Here is a 26,176-nt window from a genome sequence, read left to right on the forward strand (position 1 = left end):
TGCACATTAAAGCATTAGAGGCAGACTGGTTGCATTTAATGGATGGTAAAAGTATATTGACATTGCATTGATGTATCTGTTGTTGTTAAGTAATTTTTAGAGAGAAGTCCATAACAAACCTCAAAAATACAATGTATTATTGTTTTTTTTATTTTTTTATTTTCAGTTAGACATATTCAGTACGTACCACTTTACTTTTACTACATTTTGGGGTTTTGTGCATCTGTACAAAATGTGTGTACAGGTTTTGCGTGGTTGTACAACTTATGATGGTTATGGATGAGTCACTGCCTGTTTAGGTGCAGCTACAAGGCAGCAGGTCATTGCATATGATAATTGTGGTTTTATCTATTAAATTATTCTGCAATTTATCTAAAAGCAGCTTATTTACAGGTACTGACCAAGTGCTTTTTGCTTATGTCTGTGAGTTTGTGCCTGTAGCAGATATACCCATTCATTCAATGCCTATACCCATCTATCAATGTGTGTATCAGTGTTACACGGGGCGGGAGTCTATGCATGCACCAGGGACAAGGCAGGATACTAGTCCATCACCTTGCTCATGTTTAACTTCTTGCACGTGTCAGTGAATAGTCAGTCGGGTAGCGTTCTGTGGCCCCTCAGCTTGTACGTCATATCCTCAGGATGGAAAACAGATTTGGTTTCACAGGAGGGCAGTGAGGCTTGAGTTGCATTGATTGGGACAGAGCCATGCAACCATGGCAACATCCACTCATCTTAATACTCCCCCCCTCCCTCAAAGAAGCAAAGGAGAGAGACCTTCTGTTTGGCTGTCTTTATTTCACTCTGTGATTTCACTTGTTGCACTGCTATAGTGCGTTCAGCAGGGAACAGTAGGGGCAATAAGAAACAAATGAGGAAGAGCTACTCATAAGGTGACTGTTCTGTTCCTTCCTTTTCTTGATCTCTGTCTTGGTAATTTTCCAGAGAACAGAACTGTGTCAGGTTTTCATTTCTGTGATTACCTAAGCCACCTGGTTTTATTGGCATCATTATTTTGGTTGCTGCCTTCCTCCAGGTGGCAAGATTTTGGAGACAGTCCAGAGTGTTTCATGTGCTGTAAGAGATGAAATGGTATAGGCCTTAGTCAGCTTCTCATACTGACACACTGTATATCTCATGGATAAAATCCTGTAATAATCCCTATATATGACCATAATACTGAATTGTCTTATCATAGTGCTTACTGGCTTATTTTAACTTACTAAAGAGTAAAGCATTGTTTATAAAAGTAGGAGAAGCTAGGAACACCTGTATAAAAGCTCCAATTCAGTGCATCTTGAATTGACTGAGCAGATAAGATGTCATAAATGAATAAGAGCTGTTGGGGGTAAGAGTGTCTGTTTTTGGTTACATGGTAGCCTTCAACTACTTGACCAAACAGGTAATGTCTTGTGGTGCTGCTCAAGTTGTATTTATCAGGCTTACAGTATATCTCTGTATGAGCCTCGTTTCCTGATGAATGCATGTGTGTTGACATGTGCCTTCAGTCTCTCTCCTCACTTTTCCAGGGAAAACCTGTTCCTTATAAATAGGACATGCCTGTGAGGCTGAGATGGTTAGCATAACTGCCTGGTTGGTTCTCTGCTGCTATGTTGCCTACTGCACCAGCTGTTGCATGCATTTGTTTTGACCATGTGATAAAATTGTCTCTGGCTTCCTGTTGCTATCCCTATGGATTCTGTCACTCAGCATTCAGTCCCATATGGCTCCAAAGGCATCAAAGAGTAGTCATCTGAGGGATACCTTTACATACATTCATTGTGAAAGAGCAGGGTTGCCATAGTTAGTATGTCCAGTAGTTTGTTGAGGGTGTTTCTCTCTAACATAGTTTTAGGGCTGAGTTATTCTAAGCAATGTTTATCTAAGGATATAATCAGGGCTGCTCAGGTATGGCAAAAGTCACAGTCACAATTATTTTGGTCAATATTGAGATACAATCATTTAACATGATTACTTATTGACTATTGACTTTTGAAAGACTTGAACTTTTAACAGTGTATTTTCTTGAACTTTAAATATAATTCAACTGAAAAACAAATAAAAATGACAATTTTTTGACAATGATCTAACAGTCTAATAAAAGTCTAACAGTAATATATTACATATATTGTACATTTAAATAACTTAAATTTGCTTGGTTGCATTGCCTTATAGTGCAGACACCACCGTGTAACAAATCGCATAGTATTTGTTGTTGTTCCTCTTTGGACTTGAAGTGTTTCCAAACAGCCAAGTTACCAAGTTAAGTTTTACCTTTCTTGTTGACCAAGGGCTATTCGTCCGTCATCTTGGCTCAGACTGAACTGAACATGCCACAGCCTGGCTGAGAGTGACTTTGGGCTTTTAGGGAGGGGCAAAGGTGCACCACTGCAAATGAAAGTAGTCTGCTGGATTTACAACACAGGACAAAGCGAGTGCAGCACAGTAATTAGTAAAGTTTTATCTCAATCATCTTGTTTTCAGAATTGTTGTAAGCTATAATCGTATTTGAAAATAAAATTCGATAAATCGCTCAGCCCTAGATATAATCACTATAGAAACAGTAATCAGCGTGATCTTACTATATTTATATTGATAGAATTATACAGGCTATAAAATATTATATATTTTTCTCCATATGCAGCATTCTGACTTGTCTCACAGGTATACGCTATTAGTCTGTATTCAATTAGTATCACTGCATCTCATTGATTTTAATGAGTTTAGAGGAGATTCAGAGAAAGACTTGTATTGTACAAAAGAGCTCTGGCTACTTCATATTGTCAGTGCACTGTCACCATTTATGGGCTTTGTGGTGTGTTCGAAACACAGAGTTCTTGCCAGTCATGTCAGACAGACATGTCTTACCTATATTGGAGCTGACAGGCCTGCGTCACCACTAGCCATCCCTGTGACATTGTATTACAGTGCTATTATAGAGTTTCTCAAAGCAGCACTCAGTCAGCACGTGGGCGAAGAACTAGTGACTATGCTTCTTATTCCCTATCAGCCTAGAGCAGATACAACAGCCTGTCAAAGCTCTGATCCCAGCCTGGCTGACCTGCTAACCCACTGGCTCAGCCTGCTGATGCTTTGCGACTCCAGTACACACACAGCACTGGCTTACAAGTCACTGGGCACTGTTACACATGTACCACACAATCCCATCTGACTGGCCATCATCAGGAATTCCATGACATTACTAATAATGGACATTTAATTTTCTCCAGGCATCAGCTGAAAAGTAGAACTGTTGGTTGCCAAAGATCAATAGTTTACAATGTATAAGAAAGCAGTTTATATTCTCATTTTTATTAGTTAGTTCTGTGTTAATTTTTCTAGATGTAGATTTTAAGATGCCACAAAAACATTTATTTGAAAACTCTGTCATGAGACAGATTTATGTCACATTTAAATACTTTCATGTAGAAGTTATTTTTGTGTTAATGTAGTCTAACATTTGTCTGTTTTGTCTGTTCCACAGGGCTCCAGAGATAATATTGGGATTGCCGTTTTGTGAAGCCATAGACATGTGGTCCCTAGGCTGTGTGATAGCTGAACTTTTTCTGGGCTGGCCCCTTTATCCCGGGGCCCTGGAGTATGACCAGGTAAACAACCGTCTTCTCACCGCTCACTTTTTAGCTACTCTTGGCTCATCATACTGGGTGGAGTTCCCACTTCTCAATCCCCCCTGTGCGCAATGCAACTCATCCCAGCATCTCCTTGTTCTTCTTTCTTCTTCCATGACTCAGTCTCTCCTCTCTTCACCATCTCCATGTGGAAACAGTTCTTTTCTATCCATTTTACAGTGGGCCTTCTCTCCGTTGATAGGTTTTACCCTCTCTACTGGCTCCTCTCTCATAGGTCATACCACTGCCATTTCCCTCCCACCCATCCTTACATTGCCCATGTTGCTGTCAAGGCAGCATTACACCCTCTGTTTCCACCCTGTCACTTATTTTCCTGGTCTCTTCTCTCCCTCTTCTCTTTCTTTTTCTCTTTTTTCCCATCTCCCCTTATTCTTTCCAATTAAGGCAGCCCACAGAGGAGAAGGTTCTGTGTGTTTGTTTTTAAGTTTGCATGCAATCCGGTTTTCTATTACAGGCTTGCCTTCAGGTTACTGACTCAGACATGGCTCCTGCTGTTCAAGTTTGTGGGATCTGTGATCCATGGCTACTTCAGACTAAATCTCCCAAAAGAAATGTTGCAAAGAGTCAGTTGGAAAGAGAGGCTGACAAAGGCAGTAGGAACATTCAGCAGCAGAGTTTAGGCCAGATGGCTTGAAGCTAGGACAAGAATGCAACATTATCACAGTGTGTACAGTTGGAAAAAATCTGTTATTTTAATCTGAGTGAGAACTAGGCCTAATGCTGTCTTAAGGGTACTGAAGGGATTTTCTGGACGGATAGATGGGAGGGAGAGGAAACTTCTGCGGTTTCGACAAAGAAGAACTTTTGTGCTAATTATGCATGGATGGTTTGAATGAAGAGGGAGACAGTGGGCTCAAGTGACTTACAGGAACAAATTAGGGCAGTATTTACTGGTTCCTTGGTGACGTACCTACCCCGAGGATTGTATCAGCTGATGTCTGTGGCAGTGAGCAAAAAACGCATGTTCTTGTGATTGATGGTATGCCTGTTAAGAGCTGCTGAATGCCTGTCCCCTCCCAGTGGAGTCCTGACAGTGTCTTCCCAGGACTAGCCTGATCTGGGCTTATGTTGAGCGGCTTTCCCCTGCCCCGGAGCGCTATCTACTCAAAGCCTGCCAAAAGAGCCTCAGTCAGATCCTGCTCTGTCCTATGCAGCACCCTATGTTACAGCACCCAGCCCCAGTGCAAGTTGCACTCATACCAAAGTATTTTTATAGTCTGGCATCATTTTTCATCCCCACCAAGACTGAGACAGGAGAGATAACTCAACACCTCCGAAAGAGATTTGACTTGAGTGCAGCAGCACCAGTCTAAATATGATGAATCTGTTTTTGCAGGAGCCAGTCAGCATGTCGCAAAGCAGCTTTAGAGATATCTGGGGGGAGCCTCCTTAATTTAGTAAGGGACTGCTTGGAGCTGATGAGGTGTGTGTGTGTGAGGGGAGATGGGATAAAGTTGTGAGAGACAATGAAATAAAAAGCGAGATAAGAATTGACAGGCAACCTGTGGAATGTAGTATTTGTCAGTTATAAAATCAAAGCCTACTGTATGCAAATGGTGGACTGCATTTGAATCCAAACACAGTGTAAACACTGGAGGTGGATGGTGGCAGAGGGTGTGAGTAATCCATGGAGAGAAATCATGAGTTAAATCACTTCAGCTTATTGGCTCTTGCACTTATCATGTTACTATCTGTTATTGTCCTTTGATTGAAATACCTGCAGTGAATTCTAAGCTGTGTGTGTTCTTTGGGATTACTGAAGTTACCACCCAGGCTGTTTTTAGCAGAACAGTTATGTAAGTAAGGCAGAAGCACATCCTGGAGGATCCCCATTGTAACCTTGTGGCTTGACAAATTGACATAATCCCTACAATTTTTGACAGGAGTTTGTATGTGAATAAACTCTGCTTCCACACCCTCCCCCATATGGGAAACACATGTCTTTGTCTGGCAAGCCTGCCCACAGACACGAAGGTTCTCCATTTGGTCATGGAATAGCCCAGTGAATAGGAAAACCAGCCAGTGCAGGAGCAGAGCACTAATGAAAAAAATGTCATGACTTTCATTTTGGTCTCTAGTGCTTTCTGGAGCCTTTAATCTCATAATGAAGGAAAGTACTATGAATATATAGACAATTAAAGTTCTTTCAGATAAATCATCATCAGTCATTATGATTTCAAAGAAACTGAATAGCACCAAGAACACAACTCATACTTGTCTGCCCATTTTCTGTCTCTCACAGTCACCCACAGCTCTAATGGTGACAGAAAAATGTTGATATAAAATGACATAAAATTGCTTTAAGAAGTCAAATGATGTAGCAGTAGCAAACCATCATCAGTTCTATTCAAACACAAAATTACCTGATGCTTATAGACATCCTTTGGTTTCTAGCATCCATACCAGCACTTTTGGTGTATTAATTTCTTGCTGTATCAATCATTGGCCTCTACAAATGAAACAAAATTAGCTTGAAAGGTTGAGGACATGGATAATCAGAAATTGGCACTCACTCTTTTACTATACATATATATATATATATATATATATATATATATATATAATTAAGGAGGCTCCCCCTATATATATATATATATATGTGTGTGTGTGTGTGTGTGTGTGTGTAATGTGTAAAACAGGACATAAAAATAGGAAGCTTGTAATTTTTTAGCACCTAAAATAAGCAGCCAACTGACTATGTCAGTAAACAGCTAGGCAGCTGACTGCTGGTGTGAGGTGTCATCCAGGGGCCACAGGGTGATCTGGTTGGAGCTGACTGAGCTCCTGCCACCCCCGTCTTCCCCCTTTTCTTCTTCTTATCTTTCTGCATGGGGTCTTGTTCCATCCCACACAGCATATTGTATTTATAACTCTGACTCTTCCTCCCCCCTTCCTCCTGCTCTCCCCTCTCCTCACCTCATCCCCCAGTCACACCACCTTCTACTTCACTAGTGCAGCAGGAGGCCGCTCACCTCTTTGATGTGACAACCTCACCACAGACAGCATCTCATTATCTATGGCTATGATTAGTCTAGGTGCTGTAGGCATGTATGATTCTATACTCCCCATATTTTTGTCTTGTGATCTCTGATGCTGTCACTCGCTATCTCTTGTTTTCTCAGGCACAGTATAAGTGGTGCAACCATACGGGTCAATGCTCGCTATTGCAGAGACCATTGTAATGTGTGCATACAGATTTTTTTCTTTGGGGCCCAGCCTATCTAGCAACGTGGAGGATCTGTAAAACTAAGAGGATGTAGGCAGGGTCAGTGGAGGCAAAAGGGATTTGGGTTAGTGGGAGTTAAAAGTGTCATGGCTCTGGAAGGAGTTTTCCTGTTTATCAGCTGATACAAACTATACCCTAATGTCACTAATGTGGAAGGGATTCTTTGTAAACTGGGTATGTAGGAGGGTGTGGGTACATTATTCTAAACTGAGCTGTACTTTTATGTATTACAGTGAGAGGGATTGCACTGCAATGCATCTTTTATGGCGTGTATTGTTATCAGGACTGTCATAAAATAAAGACTGCGCCATAAAATAAAGACTGTATTTGCTTCCTGTCTGCTCTGTAGCAGGCCCAGGCTCGCTAGATAGTTGTTTAGTGAAGCGGTAGCTTTGCACCAGTGATCTCACTGGTTTGCAAGATCTCTGCAGAGACACGCCTTCCAGGAAAAATAAGGGTTTTCCCGTCACAAGAATTTTCCCACCCACACACACAGGCTTTGTTTTTTGTTTGTGTCTGTTGCTGTTCACATGATGTTACTGATACAGCTATGCTATGGACTTGAAAGGAAAATACTTAAGTCAGTGGACTTTCAGGATAAAGTTTGTTGGAACTGACAGTTTAGTAATAGTATATGCAAGACAGAAAATGAGAGAGAGAAGCAATTTTGGTTAATGTTAATCAGCGTGTACTGTGGAAATGACTAAAGGAAAATGATTCAAAAGGAAGAAATGACCGTGACACAATGTGTTTTATGATACTTGGATCTTAGTGTGCCTTGAGTGTGTAAATGGTTCTCCACCATCCCATTTAAATCTCTTAGCCAATGAATGAGGTTACAATCATCATGCATACCAGCATAATCCCATTTAATGAATTTCTTTATCATAACCTCATCTGTAGCCCACTAACATGAACATAAGTCCCACCCACACGCAGACACACACTGCAGTATTTACGCCTCAGCAACAAACCAATATCAGCTAGCGCTCAAGCATCACACTGGCTAGAGAGAGCAACATGAGCATCAAAACGAGATGCGTACAGCAAAATCATTTTCAGTCTCTGTGGTTCACTTTTTAGATACAAATCACTTCTTAAACCCAAACTCCCCCACAGACTCTCAAACACATTCATTCATGTTTATCAGGCCACAGATTCTTCATAAAGAGGAGCCGCCTCTGTCGTTGTTTGCTGGTTTCACAAACTGTACCACCATTAATATATTAATAATATATAATAAGTGAAATAATGCATCAGAGGGTTAGATGCGTTAAAGTAGTTGTGCTGATGTTGCTTCTTATTGACAAAGAAATTTGCAGACAGTGAGTGTTATAGCATATATTGTATATACAGTGTAAATACATAAAATATTGAGGGTTCCACCTACACCTTCATGGCATTTTAGCCTCTCCCTTTACCTGATAGAACATTTCTCTCTTAGAAATTTTAAAAACACTATGTTGTAGCAGGGTGCCTTACGTCTATCCACATATTTCAAAATGAGTGGGAGAGATAGACCTTGGTATTATTGAGCTAAACTATTATCTGTTAAATATGAATATGTCCAATGACTTCTTCATGATCCTCACCGTTATAGCAATGTGTGTCTCCTCTCTCTCTCTCTCTGCTTCTCAGCAGTGCTGAATCTCTAATGGTTGTTGTCCTTTACACTTGGGTGTGATTGACGTCAGCTAGGCTTCTCACTAGTCTCCTCTCATAAACCTGTGTGTGACATTCTTGCCCCACAGCATCTGAGTGACAAGCATCATTACCAAGCAAAGCATTTGGCATTGAGACCATAGGAACGTTGTTATCAGAGTTTATATGAAAAGACCCTGACACCTTTCAGAGATCATAAACACAAGCTACACTCACTCAGTACAAGGCCTTGAGTCTGGTTATTTGTCAGGAATGTGACATCTTTAAGGTGTCTATAGCCCGTCCCCATTATGTACACATTCATACACATATCCACACATCCATTAACTTTAGTTCTGAGGGACGTGATGGGGTGATGTCACTGTGAATGACTTTGTAAATTATTATTAGTACATAAGAGTGTGCCAAAATAAAGTGCTTCAATAACTGAGAAATTACCAATAACAGTGGGAAAAAACAGCATTAATTTTTGAAGTGACACTTTGAAATGAAGACAAATGTTGAACATTTAATACAAAGTGGTACTACAGAACTCTTTTTTTTTATTACACTTTAAATTAGCAAGAATTGCCTTTTTCTTCTTCTGTTCATGTTCTCTTTTCTCCCTCCCTTCTCTCCTTATGTCCAACAGATTCGCTACATTTCTCAGACACAAGGTTTGCCAGGAGAACATTTATTGAATGCGGGGACAAAGACAGCACGGTTCTTTTGCAGAGAGTCTGACTCACCGTATGCAGCATGGAGACTAAAGGTGAGCAATATTTACACTCCTAAAAAAATTGCTTATTACAACTACTTAAAAGCAACTAACCTTTGCCCTTGTTTTGCATAACTAAAACCTAATGGTGAAAATTGTCCGTCAGCTCTACTCCTCCTGCAGTTGCTAATAAAGAAGCAATGATACCTTTCCTGAAACAAACTCTGAGGCTGTATTCAGACATTTACCCTGCATTAAAACAGTGCATGTGGCTGTGTTGGTAGAGGTGTGTTGTTTCATGTACAAGTTAGACAGTGAAATACTACCCGGAAGTCCAGTGGGAGGAACTGTTAAGATTAAGTCTTATCAAAAATCAAGTCAGAGAAAATATTATACTCAGAGTTACATTGCTTCATATACTGTGTATCAGCTACAATGACATTTTTCTATTGAGTAAATTTATTGACAGATGCAATACATTTTGGGAGCATGAGTTTCCAACATAGCATGAATAACCCTGTCTATAATATATATTTATAGCAACTGCTGTACTGAATTCAGTTCCTGTGTCCTCACTAAACCGTTTCCTTTTCTTTAGTCAACAGATGAGCACGAGACAGAGACAGGAATGAAATCAAAGGAAGCAAGGAAGTACATCTTCAGCTGTTTGGATGACATAGCGCACGTATGTTCAGCTGCTCAGACCACATTGTGTTTAAGGACTTCAGAGGAAGTTCAACATCAAATGTTTAGAGGATGTAGGCTACTAGGTCTTTACCAGAGGAAGTCTGTATGAACAGAAAAGAACACCCACATCTTATTACAGGGAAAGAAAAGACTACCTTGTAAACTTAACTTCCCTCCAGTTAAATGCTAAATTAAAAAATGAAGGTTCAGGTTTCACTCACTATTCTCTGTAGAAACAGACCACAGGTGGAAATTCCCTAGGCAGCCATTACTGCTTATGCAGGTCTGTACTTTTGTAAGTCAGAGGAGATTCTTGTGAATTCATTACTCATGATGAATAATGGTTTATGATTCTTAGGAAATAAGAATCATCATAATCCTTTGACTATTCATACACAGAGCATATTTCTTTTTAAATATGTTATTCTTTATTTGAACAGTTATTTTAACAAGAAGTTTTAAAGGTAAAATGTTGTATTCCAGGTGAACTTGGTGATGAATCTGGAAGGTAGTGACTTGCTAGCTGAGAAGGCAGACCGCCGGGAGTTTGTGGGCCTGCTGAAGAAGATGCTGTTGATCGATGCAGAGGAGAGGATTGCCCCTGCCGAAGCTCTCAGCCACCCCTTTGTGACAATGCAACACCTGCTTGACTTTCCCCATAGCAACCAGTGAGTCCGCTTTGCCTCAGATTGTCAGACCCTATCATCATTTTTGACCTTGCCACATAGCTTGAACTCTCCACGTGTCTCTTCCACCTGCAGTGTTAAGTCATGTTTCCACATCATGGATGTTTGCTGGACTCGTCCCAATGCATATGAGGTGGCCAACAGAAATAAAGGTCCTTTTGTCAGGCCTGTGACCACAACCGCCGCTGCCTCAGTCAACCACCCCTTCAGCAAGATGACTGGTGTCCACACTCAAGTAAGTCGTTCAGGATGTGTTTGCATCATCATCTACCATTTCCATCAGCATGCAGTGCAGAGTTTTATTACTCTTACAAACAGTAATCATTAGACCAGCAAATTAAACCCTTTGTAAACAAAGGAACCAACCAACTAACAAGACTACATGTTTACATAAATTATGTTGTCTATTTTTCTGTTTCCCAGAATGGAAATTGAAAAAATGATCAGAATATTTTAGTGATGGAATAATGACAGATGTAGGTTATTGACGTGCAGTGTGTTGTTGAGTTCATCTGCTCCTGTGAAGACTGATCATGTAGGCAATTTCCTCGCATTTATTGCGTTCGTGTATGCTGACTTGCCTGTCTTATTGCGTCTTGGCACTGCTGTCATGGCAACAAAATCACGTCATGTTTCTGAGGTCATGGCAACGGTGCAAATCAGTGTTGTTGCTGAGGAGAAAAAAAGGAGCTGACCCTTTTTCTTTTGGATCTTTATAATGCAAAACATCTCAAAGTCTATTCAAAAGCCACCGTGTTGAGGATGAAACGTGAAAAGATGACCAATTGTGACACATTACTTGTTATACAGTATAATGGGAACTACATGTGTGTTTCATCACAACAAAAGTAAGAATAATTTCAGAAGGGTCTTTCATTCCCATTCAGAATTTAAACCCAATGAAGCAACAAACATGCCATGCATAATAAAACTATCTATAATTTCCATTGGGCAACATGGTAAATCTTTCTTGTTCAGGAGGATTTACAGGAAAACATTGTGGCTTTTTTAGTCTTATCCTCTGAAAGGCTGCTTTGTGTTTACGATCATGTGTATGGCAGCTGGGCTACATGCAGGAGCTGTGGCAGAACAATATAGGCCTAGTTCTCGTTATTCAATAAATGTGATTATAGCCAGGCACGAGAGCAGTGTGAGTGGTGAAGCAGAGGCACATGCTCGACTGTTCTTTGTTTATCCCTCAGGCCTGTCTCAAAGAATAAGTTGAATGTTGTTTGACAACCCTTTAGTGATCCAGCTTTTTAAAAAAAAATCAAATCAAGTTGATTGAAATTGGTCCCACAGAGACAGTTAGCCACCCAAGATTTGCCAGTCAATCTATGAGAGTGTTCATCTTAAAAAGGTGTCACATGCAGTATCAACAGATCAAGCAGCACTTGAACGAGATCAAAGTATTGATCAATACACATTCAATAATTTCCTTTGCCTATCAGAATCCTTGTAGTCATGGTGACTTAATTTTTCCTGGGAGTTGATTAGTAAGCATGTGCCCCTTGAATATGATTTGATCCAGTGCCTTGAATGTCCTCTGGATTAGATCAGCCATATGCTATACGTTACGATGGTGATCTAACACAGCTGAGCCATGTGAGCCACCGTCTTTCAGATGAGAGGCCAGGGTTTTGTCTAAAGTTAAATGACTAATCTCTCAGTACAAGACATGTTACTGGGCTCTGTCTGGCTGAAAAATAGACTGCTCTTGACATAAATGTCGCCATCTTCTGGTAGTGACAAGGCATGGCATCATTTTAATACCTCAGAATAGTCCAGTCATATCTCCTTTTCCTTTTTTAGGGGTTACCCCCATCAGCCCCCTCAGTGATGCACCCTGGGATAACGCTGCAGACAGGAAGCGGTCAGTTTGGATGCAACGATTCATTTCAGCAGGCACTCATTCTTTGTCCCCCAACCATTCAAGGTGGGCTGTGTAAATATTTATTTCACTTGTTTACTATTCTTTCTGGTGGTTAGCCTTAATATCAAATAATTCCCTGTCCATTGTCCATGCAGGAATCCCCACCAACACGGCTAAACCAGCAGGCTACTCCGTTCGAATGGAGGCTTCTGTGCCTCTTGTCACTCAAGCACCCCCCATCCAGCCCATCCAAATCAGACCTGGAGTCATCACACAGGTAAGGGGGTAGCAAGGATAGGAATTATGGCAGTAAAGGTCATCTGGTAATTATTTATCATGTAATTTTTATTTTTTGTCATTTGGAACAACAACAAAAAAAACCCTCTAATACGAGCACTCATGTTCGTGTTGTGTGTGTGTGTTAATTAAGTTCAGATTTGATTTTTGATGCGCAAACTGATGAAAGCATTACTGACCAAAAAAGTACTAGATCTAAGTGATTTGCTTCTCTGAACTCCCAACAGGCCTGGTCGAACCGTGCACAGCAGATCTTGGTGCCCACTTGGCAGCAGGTGACATCAGTGCCGCCACCACCAACAACTTTGGCATCTGATACTGTGCCGGGTTCACAGAGACTGGGTGACTGGGGGTAAGCACTTTCCTTGTCTGTTTCAGGCAGTTCCAGCACAAAATCTTTTTTGATACATTGTCCATATCCTGCCATGATATGTGTCTTTATAGTTCAAATACAATGTATTTTATAAAACACTATTTATTAGTACTTTATTACCTTCCCTTTGCACACCCTGGGGAGTAGCTGTACTGCTCTGATACAGCATACAGCACGCTCGCTCCCCTGAATGCTAATGATCGATGACTCATACATGTCCTTTGGGACCAGTGACTGAGACCATTTTGTCAGTAATGGTGCGAAAGGCTTTTGGCTCAATTTGCAATGTTCTGTTTTCTTAATGCAGGAAAGTGCGTCCCCATGGTAACCATTACAGCTCCATGATTGCACACCCTCAGCCATTCTTAACCAACCAAATGACCATGTCCACCCACCAGCCGATCAACATAGGCATTGCACATGTGGTGTGGCCGCAGCCAGCTGCAAATAAGAGAGCCAAGCCTTGTGTGAACAGGTATGATACATGGGCTTAGCCTTATGCCTTTAAGACATGTGTATTCACTCAGACAATTCCCTTTTCTGATTATGATCATTTTTTTCTTCCATAGGGGCAGCAACTTCTCCCAAAACACGAACATCCAAAATTTAGCATGCCAGTCCCCAAAGATGGCCGATACAGCAAAGAATGTGGAGGAGGTAGAGGAGGAGAAAGCCCGATGCCCAGAGGAAGGGCACGCCGCTGGAGAGGAGCAAGGAACAGAGCAGGTGGAGGAGGATGATGAGAACTGCTGTAAAGTGGAGCCAGACTGTGAGGAGCTCTCAGTTTCGCAGGAGCAGCGGCAGGCCATGGTGATCTCTGACCTAGCCAGCCCGACGGTTAGTGTCATCAGTATCAGCAGCGACGAGGAGGAGAGCGCACAAAGACACTCGATGGGGGAGTGAGTACCAAGGTTCCCTCAAATCATGTTTCTGACTTGATTCTAAAATGCCAGCGTCTCATTGGCTGCTTTTATTTTTCTCTCCTTCTGAAATGCAGATGTAAGGGTAGTGCAGATTGTGAGGCTTGTCAGAGCACTGTCAGCATGGAGAGAGTCTGTTCCCTCAGCAGTCCAGACAGCACGCTCAGCACCAGCTCTTCAGCCTCAGCCCAGTCCAGCACCTCGCCCTGCAAACACCCAAACAGGTATGGTGAATGCAGCTAATTCAAGCAAAGCTGCTACAAATGTTTTGCTCGGTTGCATTAGTTGCTACACACCGTGACAAAAGAGACATTTGTAACTCCCCCTCCTCACCGGTTGCCCTCTTGCAGTATGTCAGATGACGAACAGGAAAGTGGTTGTGACACAGTGGACAGCTCGCCCGCCTCAGACGCCTCCGGCCATAGCAACAGTCCCTTCACGGAGCGGCGCTACATCGCCGACAGCAACCAGAACTGTGAGCCCCGCGTCGCCTGCGTTGCCCCGGAGACTGAGCCCAGCAAGCCAACAGTTCGTACTGTTGTGGTGCCTCCAATGAGGGTGCAGAACAACATCAACCATCATGCTGTCAGTGAAACACCTGGCAACACAGGTAAAACTGGACGTATGATGCACTGGTAACACAAATACATTTAGTATGTTCCTTATTTTAAGTCTGACTTGAGTTGACATTATAATGAATAGACCCAGGTTCCCTCAGAATGTAAATGACTGAATAAAGCCGACGACAAGGCACCTTTTCCAGCTGCTATATGGCTGAAGTCTACTCTCATGGTGTTATCCACCCAGAAGACTAGCAAGTCCATGAGTAGGTCATGCTTGCTCAAAGATCCAGTCACCACTGCTGCTGTCTGCTCCACAGGTCACATGGCCTGGGATTACACTGTCTTAGTAGGCCACAGAGGTTCTCACAGGTGATTATGGGTGACCTGCCCTGACATATCTGCTCTCATCTCTGAAGTAGATATTTGTTTGCTGTCAACACTGACTCTGAGAGCCCCTGTATGTGTGTGAATGTGCACTTTGTAAAGCTACATAAGACATGCGTAATTGCCCAGAAAATGTTTAATGCCCTGAATAAAATATTCAAAGCATGGATGTCAACCAGAAAATGTAACCATATTTTGGCCGTCATAAACGAGTACATGTTTGCTGAATTATTTCTTTCAGGTATTAAAATGGAGTTACGCATGCTGTATGTAGGCTTTATAACAGCTGTGGTCAGCAGGACATTGCTGTTTTTTTTCAGTGACATTGTCATTTAAGACTGCCCCTTTTAATAGGTCTTTTAAAGTGGGAGGTTCAACTGTAAATCCTCAGAGAAAATCATACAGAGTCACATCACCTTTCATGTCAAAGGCATCTCCCTCCCCAACCCTCAAACTATTGCATCTAAAGCCTCACATAAAAGGGCACAGCCAGCTATTCTAGTGCTACCGGGTGTATTTATAGCTGATGGTCTGACCCCACTATAAGCTCTACGAACAAGCTTAGTTACAAACCCCCCCCCTCCCAGATCTCCCAAACATTTCTATTAATAATCTTCTAGATCATATTCAGAGGACAGATGTCACTATGTTTAGAGGTTTGGGACTGATCAAACAGCTGAAATCACTGACAAGTCTACAAAGCCTCCTGCCACAAATGTTGCCATTTCTGCGGTTGTGGTTGGATCCCATCTCTTTTTTTTGCCTGTTATTTATAATGTGGGTGATAAGTTGGTCACTAAAGCATCCGCATTGACATGTCATCTCCACCTCTCTGTGTTTCTCTTTTTGCCCCTCTTAACACGACCTCCCTACTTCAGTCTTAGAGTCGTCATGCCAGTCCAAAGGGCGAGGCATTCCTGGGCGACAACATCACCACTCCACTCCCCTCCTCAACAGGCCACAGAAGATCACCCCTGCATTCCAGCCCCAGCAACAGCAGCCTATAGGCTTTGGGCAGGTGAGCACATGCAGTCGTGTACCATACCATTACCATATACCATTGTCATGTTAAACCATTGTATCCTGTACCTGCCCCCTTTTTTGTAGTGTGAAGAAGTTGGAAAAATGTACCAGATAGTCCAGTTTCTAAAATGACAGGAGTGGTTTTGACTACACTCTGCATTTAGGTGATAAAGAGCACAGCATTTGAATTGCAAATACTTCCGTTTTGTAGCAGAGCAGAAGCCAAGAGCACACTTCAAACTGTAGATGGGACTTAATTCATGTGATTTGTCGCTAACAAATGTTGCAGCTACACTCAAAATTACTTGCAGTTGGTGAACATTTACAAGTGTATTTAAAGTACTTCAGTACTTCTTATTGTATTGGCAGTAACACAAAGTAAATGAACACAATATTGTAGTGTTATACACCTAAACTAAGATGAATGTGATGATTATTAATGACTGATTGGAGACACAAAATAGACAGACAAAGACAAGGAAAACAGCAGTATCTAGTGGCTCTTAAAGATTAGCTCTAGTATTGGTGAAAATGGGTGACTGATCAGCCAGATATTCTTCTTCTCTGCTTCAGGTGCAGCATTTCGGTTCCTGCCATCAAGAATGGAATGGCAACTTTGCCCACCGGAGACCACAGGCCTATATCCCTCCCACCATGCACGGGCACACATTCACCCTGTCCCACAGCAGCCCAAACCACACTACGGGCCCCCACCCCCACCTTGGGGGCCACCCGCACTCCCAGCCCACCTTACTGTCCTACCCCCCGTCTGGTCCACTGGTCACAGCCGCACCCGTGGCCCACCTCCTGGCTTCCCCTGGAGCCTCTCGCCCCGTCCTCCAACCCACCTACAGCATCTCCCACCCGGCAGGCATCGTGCATCAGGTCACAGTGGGCATCAACCCCCGGCTGCTGCCCTCCCCCACCTTGCACCCCCAGGGCCAATTCAAGCCCCTCTTTCCCCCGCACTCTTACATCGCCTCGCCCGCCTACGCCAGTTTCCCTCTCAGCCCTACCAAAATAAACCAGTACCCTTACATCTGAGCACGGTTGCCCAGGTACCCTTCATACCACCTGAGGGCTAAGTTAGCAGGGCGAATTCTATCTTAAACCACAAACAACATGGTTTTCATTTCCAAAACCATGGCACAACCACAGAGAAAGCAAGCTATTTTTTGAATCATGTAGACTTGGGTGTAATTGAACTTCAAGCTTTAAAATAAGAGTTCCAATGGTGGAGATGATTTGGGCAAAAATTAAGAAGGAAATAATGTATGAATGATTGAATGAAAGAATGAATGGGTAGTTAAACTCACACTTAATGTGTTTTGCACATTTGATATATCTTTGCATTGGATCTTCTACGAATACTCCTCAAAACAGGTAAATAATTGGGGTGGTGTTGAATAGTTAGACTTTGCACCCCTGATCCCAGCTATTTTTCTATATTGCCTTCTTACGTGTGCAAGACACATCCATATTTGTAAAGCCATCCCAGTCTCTAGCTCTAGATTGACAGATGCACATGTTGTCCACAGTGTATGTTGTACTGCGTTTGAAGTATTTGTACCTTTTTGGTGTCTTTTGGTGTTAGCAATGTCAAGTCAATTAACCGATTTAAATAGGGTTGTTCCTCACGCTGCATGTGGTCTTGCATGAGCAAAAATGTAAACGGAAAGATGCATAGACTTTGCTCTTATTGTTTGTGTCACAAGACTCGCTGCATTGTATAACTGTCCCCAGCCATAGTGCCTTACATATTTGAGGTTGTTAATGTTACTACTTATATATGACTATATACATGAATATTAATGTACTGGACTGCAGCACTTGAAATTCCAATCAGTCGATGCATCCTATGTGTGAGTATATATATGCACATGTGTATATGTCCATGCATAGCCTGCATGGATGTGATGTATCGCGGATAGCGGTGCTTATTTTTTGGAGTCAGTGTATATTTCAGTGTGTAGTGAGTTACTCTTCTGTTCTTTCAAGAAGAACAGCATGCTTTGCTGTTGCGAATGCTTGCTGTTTCATTAAAAATGTTCGTTTTTTCTTTTTCGTTCTCCCTCTCCCGAATGAACTAGTGTACAAAGTGCAAGTACTGAGTATTGCTTAATATTTGATAATCACTTTCTATTTAGTGAAACTCTTATTACTAACAGTATTTGTACTGTTTGATGAAACTGCAATACAATCTAAATAGTCGTTGATTATTTTTTTTCTTTTTTGTCTTCGTATTTTCATTTTGAGTGTTTTCACTTTGTTTCTTAGATGTTTAGAAGTGTGGTGGGCATGGCTTTGATTAGGTAAGGAAAAAATGCAAATTAATGGTATGGAATCTTCTAAGCCTGAGCAAACCATGCAGTATTTGATATACACACATATATGGACATATATTATAGAGCTAGACTATTTAGTACAGATGCTTGATAAGGTGTGAGTTAATTGTGTGCAATTCTCTCATTTATGCATGTGTGACAAAGTTAACTTTTTCCCTTTACATTATACCATTTGTTAAAGGCTTAAGGCTTATCGGTGTCAACTGCTTATTTTATACATTCCGTCAGGGAGGATATATACATATATATGATGGTAGCACCAGTCTATATATATGTAGATATGCTGTGTGTGCATTTTTTTCTGTTCATTTTACTAGTTATGTGTGTAATTTTTTTGTCTTTAATTTTCAAATGAAGTTGCTTGTGCAGCACCAAAGACTGTAATTCATTTCCTGAGCAAGGTAGCTATTCTGTTTGCATAGACCTCAGTTATACTGTAGTTGTAGAATGGGGTTAAATTAAAACAAACAAACAAACAAAAAAAAAAAAATTGTATTTAAAAACGGCCGAGGTTTTGTCTAGCTTATTGGGCAATTAATAAGTCGTATCATTTCTTTCTTGAATGTATCATAGATAAGCTGCTATATGATGATTGCCACTTCAATAGCTGTGAAATTAGGTGATTTCTCTGAGTTTAAACCTAGCGTTGCTATTTTTGTATAGGTCCCTAATTATCTGAAATAGAAGTGGTTTTGATTTTTGTGTTTTGCGTTCATAATTGGAGTGTCATTGTAACTACTGTATTGCTGATGATGAACATTAGTTGCATTTGTTGTTTCTCGGGGTGTGTGTTTTTGCATCAGTATTTTATCCTTATTAACCTTTCGGGCTCATCACTGCATATAAATGATGTATCGATGTAACTTAATTTTTGTATGTTTTCATATTGATGTTTTGTACACATCTAAAGCTGTAGCTTGCAGGATTGATTTAACTTTTTCATTGTACGTAATACGACATACTACCAGTACTCTTTAGTGTGTTACAGGAGCACTGTGAGATGCCAGAGAAAAAAAAAGTCCATTGTGTTCATCGAAAAGCTTCTGTAATGTTTCCACCAGTCACACACTCGCCACTAAGCACTCATACAGGTAGTTAGGCTTGTAAGGGTTTGGGTGATTAGACTGTGTGTCCAAAAAAGTAAATTTAGCCCAATGTTTCTGTTCCAAAATAATGTTTTACAACTTGTTTTACTGTTAAATTGATTTTTAACAAATATTTATTGCAACCTTTTTATCTGTTCAATGTTATATCTGGCTGGAATATCAGTTTCACAATTTGTTATTCTAAACTGCCTTGTGTTTGGATCGCTCTCCCCTTTATGAGTGTCTCATATCAAAATAATGTTTTGTCAATGCAAAACTGTGGCCATTGTTATGTGTTCCTTACTGAAATTGAGACAGTGTGAGCAGCACTGTGTATGTGCCTTGAGATTCAGAAAGTGAGGATTCAACATGGTGATTCCTCACCATCGTTTATTTGAGGAGGAAGGCATAGAGTCCAATTACAGTCCGTTAACCGTGTAGACAGTCCTTTAACAGCCACTCAACCAAGAATTTAAAAAAGTAAACACACATCATCGCAGTGTCATTCCAGAGACTCGTACTCCTCTGCTCAGCTCGTAGACACGACAGAGGACACGTACACGGTGGTGGTTCTCCTCTTGTCATAGATAGCCACCATCAAAGCCTCTCTGTGATAACACACCAATAAAACACACATAGACACACACACGCTCACGTACTCTTTGAATGATATGACACTCAAGGATCTTTGGATAGTCACTCTGGCTGAACAGCAGATGCAATACTTTACATTGTGCGGTCATTGCACCACCAAGTGTTCTTAGATAATCTCCATGCTTTACATTTACCTTGCATGTACACCTAAGTTGCTTCACTTTGTCTGCCTAGAAGCTGTCCGCTCAGAGCAGCTTTTCCATCGTGCAAGTTGAAGCCGAGCGGGAGTAAACCAGAGCACAGTCTGACAACGCTGGCTTTTTAAAATCAGAGGAGTCGATGTTTTATATCCAGGACTAGTGTATCTGGATATTTATTATGTGTTCTGGACAGAAACTACTCTGTCAAGGAGATTATTATGGTTTCTCTGCACAGTCAGTCATGAGTGCAATACTCCACCATTTAAACACTGACATATGATATGGTTATATGTTTTTGATAGCTTTTTTTCTTACCTGTATGCTTTACTGATCATACTCGAGTATCTTTTTTTTTTTTTTTTTTGGGAAAGAAAGCTTATGATGACAAGGCATGAACTTGGCAGATCAGTGCTTGAAATAGTTCCCCGATAATAAGCATGTGAAATGTAATCTGTGTTTTGATTCCTCCAAAGGTATTCACCAGCAATGCGCCTGCATAAACTCTCCCATATTTGTTTAGGAAAAGAATGGATGCAAGAGGAGAGAAATCTTGAAACTGTTTTTCATTTTTCACACAATTGACACCTTGGTTTATGGGTAACTTTTTTTGAGGATTCATGTAACATTTAACAGATAAAACAGTCGTTTGTAAAATTATTACTATTAAAGTTATGACTTTGATATCAGAAAAAAAAATCCTCTGCTGCGGTATTATCCTTTAGATATGTTAATTCAGGGTCTGTATTAGTCTAAATGTGCTACTGTGTTACTCTTTGATTTGATTTGATGAGGTTTGTTTGAGTCGAGCTCTTATTTTCAGTTTTCTGGTCATCTTATCAATTTCAGAGTTAATTCACACTGCAAGTTATGGAATCATCTGTTTAGATTGCTCATCAGATAGACTTGATTATGAAATCTAAACTGTTACTGTTTTAATACCTGTAGAATTTTTGTGGCTTTTTTTCTTTTCATTTTTATTTCATTTGCTTTTTTTATTTTGTGCTACACTAGTTTGCCATGTAGCAATTGCACTGTGCAATATTTACAGTATGAGGACTGGGAAAACTAACTCTATGGATGTGATGTCTCTTTACAGTTTGCGATAGTGTTTCCTCTCTAGTTCTCAGTGATTTAGGTGTGACCAAGCCTTCTCTACTTTGTCACATTAAGCGGGTTTTCCAGGTGACTCTTTTGGTGAGTGTCAAAATAAGACTTTATGGTGTATTATTGTTAAGATTCACTTTGAATTAAAAAAATCTATTGATGCAGCTTTTTCTGACTCTTGACTCTTCTTCTATCATTCACATTCATACAGGTGCCTTTCTCATATGGACATTAACTGGGCAACACATCTGACTGATAATAGTGCAATTTGTACACTACTTTGTCCAGTAGCTCTGGCACATCTTATTCCAGTAATCCTCAAACTCCTAGAGAATAATGATTATTTGACAAGATATTCAGAATATGGGACACATTTGATTATTATTTTTATTAATTAACACTTCAGTGTATAAAATGGTGATAAATTGCTGAGGTGACATCTTTTAATTTCTTGTTTTAAAGAGCCAGATTCCTAATTTACATCCATGCAAAGCAGTGAAAAGCTCTAATTCCATAGATCTGAACAATCAGAGATGTTTTGGTATTTGTGCTTGATAAATTGTTAAGCCTTAATTATATGTCAGTTGATTAAACTGATGTGTTTCAGCTTGGAACATGGGTAATACATAGGAAACGTGAAAATCTGCAATTCCATGACGGGAACACTCAATCCACTGATAAAACTCATGTGATGTGAGTAAAACCTACAGAACAGCTGCTAGAGGTGAAACACAAAATTCTTTTCCAGTGAGGCTCTTGATGGTAAAATCTGGGGTCTCCCTAGGTGAATAACATGGCAAGACTGGGTGTCTGAATCTTGATCTGCAATTTGCACGCTTTACCCTGGTGATTTTCTGGGTGTGGGCTGCCATCTTGTGGTGATGAAGAGGTACAACAGCCACAGTTGTAACCACACTATTAGATAATTATTGTCACCCCTCAGGATAGACATCCATAGCTGTTTGTAGAGGTAAAGCACTGTTCATTTGTGTGCCCTTTGAATATTAATCCACAAAACTGGGTGAATCAAAAATTCAACCTGCTTCACATGTAGTTCTGTCTTGTCCTGTACACCCAGCAGAGGTCGTCCTGCAGTCTGCTCAGCTCTGACTTTTCTCCCGACAATTATCAGCAGAGGCGAATTTGCTCAGTTTGACCAGAGGGATGAAAGACTTTCCATTATCCATCCTCTAGCAGCAGTGTCTTCAGATTGGTCACCTGGACTCATCTGGGTGTGCGTGTCATCCGAGCGGCTCTGTTGAATGAATGCATTTCACCGCCAACAGCTAAATGTCAAACCTTTGGCAAAGTGCGCGCGCCGCCCTGCGCCACACGGTGAGGATGGGTGGACCGAGCGGAGCGGAGCGATAGGGCGCATTTCTTAATTCCCCCCCTTCAACGCCGCTTCCTCCCCCTCCACCACCGCCACCGCCACCACCAACCTCCCCCCACCCCCACCCTCCACCTCCAGCCCCCTGGACAACACGACGAGACCGCGGGACCGCTTGTGTTTCCCGTTCACCCGCACACACGAGTAGGATTGATCCAATGTATTATTTACGAACGAAACTTCAGCAACTTATCCACTGGATATGGCTCCCGGTTTGAGGAGTGGGCGGACGGGTCACCCCGAAGTGGTGGGAGACGCCGGCGGCGGAGCGGATCCCGGCGGGCGCTCGCCGCAGAGGACGGACGCCAGAGGTGGAGGACTGGGAGGAGGAGGAGGAGGAGGAGGAGAGGGGAGATGTTTGAGGACCAGGTGGCGAACCGGAGCAGCGGGGATGCTTGCGAACTGCCTCCTGTCTGTGGGAATGCTTTTACTTCTCGTCCGGTGCGCTTTGGCCGCAGAGGGTAAGAAGAGTACACACACACACACACACACATGCTGAGCTATATCTGCTCCAAGGAAAACACTTGCTGATTTGTTGCATTAACCTCTGTCACATCCACAGTATGGGCTACGAGTGGCATATTATGAGGAGTTGGAGCATATCGGGCGGAAAAAGGGGGAATCTTTTGTTTCTCACCGGCAGCGTTTTGTAATCCGCACATTTATTGCTGCTGGGTGCATGATTCACAAGCTGCATGGATGGAGCTGAATAATATCTTGCTAAATCATTTTTAGGGGGGGAGGGAGGTAAAAACGGAACTATCTGTGGTCCATCACCACAGGAATCACCTGCATATGCTGTGACATGCAGAAGGCTGTCTTTGCCTTGGAATTTGCGCAGCCAGGGTGTCAGTGTCCAGCTATTACTTCAGGATTAATTCCCTCACTGACCAGCACTGACATGATTTGTTGTGGGAGAGACAGTGTTGATGCTGGACTGCACAGGGTTTGCTTGCATGTGATGTAACTCTCTCTCTCTCTTTCTCTTTCTCTCTCACCTACTAATCTTTGCACCTGAGCCTGAAGCCAGTCAACTCTTTTGTCTCAGCGATCAGATTGCACTGCACAGACCTTGAATCTCTGCCTCTCCTCTGCAGCTGAACATTACACGAGCCATCTCAACCTCAACTTTGTCTCTCATCCCAACTTTGCTTCCCTTTCCTTTTTTTTTTTTTTATCCTGCTTTGGGCATTTCATTTGGGTAGCTTTTCCATGACAGAGGTTATTAAACATTATTACTTTGTGTAATGAGCTTTAGGGGAGTTATTCTGGGAATGCAGTGCAGTCACAGGACAGTCAGTGTTTCAGAGCATCTGGGTCAGCACTAATGACACACATACTGTAGCCCCACTGTAGGTCTGTCTGTCTCTGGCGGCATGCGAGGCAGCTGGGGCAAGGTTTGGCCGACATAGCTGCCCTTCAACCACAAACGCTTGAAGAAGAGGCTTGACATTCATTTGCACTGATTTTGGCTGCATCACCTTTTTTTTTTTTTTTCTTTTACCCCCACTCATGTGACTATCTACACCACCTCAGCACAGATGTGGTGTGAGACTCCTTGTGCACCCTTAAGTGAAAATAGAACAAATCGAGATGTTCCTTTGCAAAGTGTTAGGTGTGTGCATATCTAACAGTGGCTCCATCTCCCCTCTCCAGTCAGCACACTGTGATGTAGTGGCTGTAGTCTCACCTCTGCTGTTGCACTGCTACAGTAGCAGAGTCTCCTCCTCCCTCCCTCCTCCCTCCTACCTCCTCTTCCTCCTCCTCCCTCATCTTCTCACAGTCAGCACATCCATTCTTAAACACATGAGCCCAGCAGCACCTGAGCTATACAGTACATATTTGTTGGGAGAGGCACACCAGTACTTTTATTATTAATTCAAGGGACAAGGGACTGTGAACCCGGAGTCTAGTGTGTTGTGTTGATGTAAGAACTGGTTTAATGAGAGTGCCACACTCAGTGTCTTTTTCATTGTAAATGTGTGATGTAATCAGGCCAGCCATTAGGAATTATGGACAGGGGGATAACATTTTCCAAATTGGGCCCCTCATCCACGCCCACCCACGGCGCTGCCATCCGCCCACCCTCAGCTCTAATACCAACATGGTCAATTTCAAATAAGCTCTTGGCCATTAGCCTTGTGGTGAAACAGATGGAGTCTCTAACAACCATTTCCAAATCCAGTGTTATAGAGACTCATGCTCTGCTTTGCACACATACAGTCAATATGATTAAAAGAAAATAGGAGAGAAAAAGAGGTCCCCAGTGAACGAGTGATCCTGGACACACAAGACTTCAAGTCAAAAGACTGAAGATGTATATTTCAGATGTTGGCAGGTTTTCAGCAAAGAGAAAGTATAATCTGTTAAATGATGCTAATGTTATATGATTGACCTATTAAATTAAAGAATACCTTTAAGCTACAAAGTAAAGTGCATACACATATCACTAAGTTCCGGGGTCCACCATTGAACACTGGCACTGCCACACAACCTGTGCCTACAGTTGATTATAAATATACAACCACATTTGAAAGAGAACATTCAGTTTACATGACAGAAACGTCCTATTATTATCTCTGTCTTAGCTGCCAGGCATTTTCTGTCAATCTAACCACAACAAAATCTCCTCATGAAAGAGAAAGTTATATTTAATTTTTTTTCCCCACACAGATGATTCCTCATGTTTCAGCACACTGGGTAGTGAAACACAAAATGTGTTCAGTTATGTTCTTTCAGTGACGGCAGGCCACTAATTCAGTTTTTAGTACCACAGTAATCCCTGGCCTCATATTACCTTACATAAAAAAATTGATTCCAATGATTCCTGTGCAATGAGCTATACATGTATTGCATCCTATTCCACCCATACTATTCAGCATCACTATCACAGATCAGACCTTGGTCAGCCATACGAATATCACAAGGAGCAGAAAGCCTTCTTCTTCTCATGATTTGTCTTTGGTTTGGTAAAATTTCATTTCAGACTGTTTTGTTGATATCAGCATGATATCCATCGTGTTGGGGAAATCAGACTGGAGCTGTCCCTTTCACACTAGAGTAAATCTTGACTTAGTAATGGCTTTTTTGTTGTTATATTAGACATCAAATCTGTACATTCAGAATCTTAGCAAAGTCACAGGTTATGGTTACCATGATAGACAATAACCCATAAATGATGAATAATACATAACAAAGTTAAAGTTTTCACTCATCCTCCTCCATATCTCTTTAAGATTCATTAAAATACAGTCAAGTAATTAACTTTTAATGTCATGTTGGCTGCTCCTGCACACTGGCTGAACTACACACTAGACAGCTAGAGCTACACTGAGCCAGGCTGATATATTGAAACCTAAACATACACTGCAGTGAAGAAATGCTAAACTAGGCTTGAGGTAATGTAGAATTTAG

The 26,176-nt window shown here is 41.6% G+C and overlaps 2 protein-coding genes across 2 annotated transcripts in view; both read left to right on the forward strand.

The window, feature by feature from the left end:
• Positions 1-21,536, forward strand: part of hipk3b (homeodomain interacting protein kinase 3b) — a 40,640-nt gene extending 19,104 nt beyond the window's left edge. Inside the window, exons 3-16 of the mRNA XM_018667911.2 lie at positions 3,488-3,611; positions 9,173-9,292; positions 9,837-9,923; positions 10,409-10,593; positions 10,687-10,846; positions 12,424-12,547; positions 12,640-12,761; positions 13,009-13,133; positions 13,462-13,629; positions 13,724-14,053; positions 14,152-14,298; positions 14,425-14,684; positions 15,900-16,039; positions 16,618-21,536. Coding sequence (XP_018523427.1) covers positions 3,488-3,611; positions 9,173-9,292; positions 9,837-9,923; positions 10,409-10,593; positions 10,687-10,846; positions 12,424-12,547; positions 12,640-12,761; positions 13,009-13,133; positions 13,462-13,629; positions 13,724-14,053; positions 14,152-14,298; positions 14,425-14,684; positions 15,900-16,039; positions 16,618-17,088 — 2,563 coding nt within the window. The 3' untranslated portion in view covers positions 17,089-21,536. The remainder of the gene's footprint in view (positions 1-3,487; positions 3,612-9,172; positions 9,293-9,836; positions 9,924-10,408; positions 10,594-10,686; positions 10,847-12,423; positions 12,548-12,639; positions 12,762-13,008; positions 13,134-13,461; positions 13,630-13,723; positions 14,054-14,151; positions 14,299-14,424; positions 14,685-15,899; positions 16,040-16,617) is intronic.
• A 483-nt stretch (positions 21,537-22,019) lies between these two features.
• The window catches only part of kiaa1549lb (KIAA1549-like b), a 59,744-nt gene continuing 55,587 nt past the window's right edge, over positions 22,020-26,176 (forward strand). Inside the window, exon 1 of the mRNA XM_018668020.2 lies at positions 22,020-23,223. Within this exon, the coding sequence (XP_018523536.1) occupies positions 22,965-23,223 (259 nt within the window). The 5' untranslated portion in view covers positions 22,020-22,964. The remainder of the gene's footprint in view (positions 23,224-26,176) is intronic.

Source organism: Lates calcarifer, linkage group LG2 (genome assembly GCF_001640805.2).
Source record: "Lates calcarifer isolate ASB-BC8 linkage group LG2, TLL_Latcal_v3, whole genome shotgun sequence".
NCBI classification, from domain to species: Eukaryota; Metazoa; Chordata; class Actinopteri; family Centropomidae; genus Lates; species Lates calcarifer.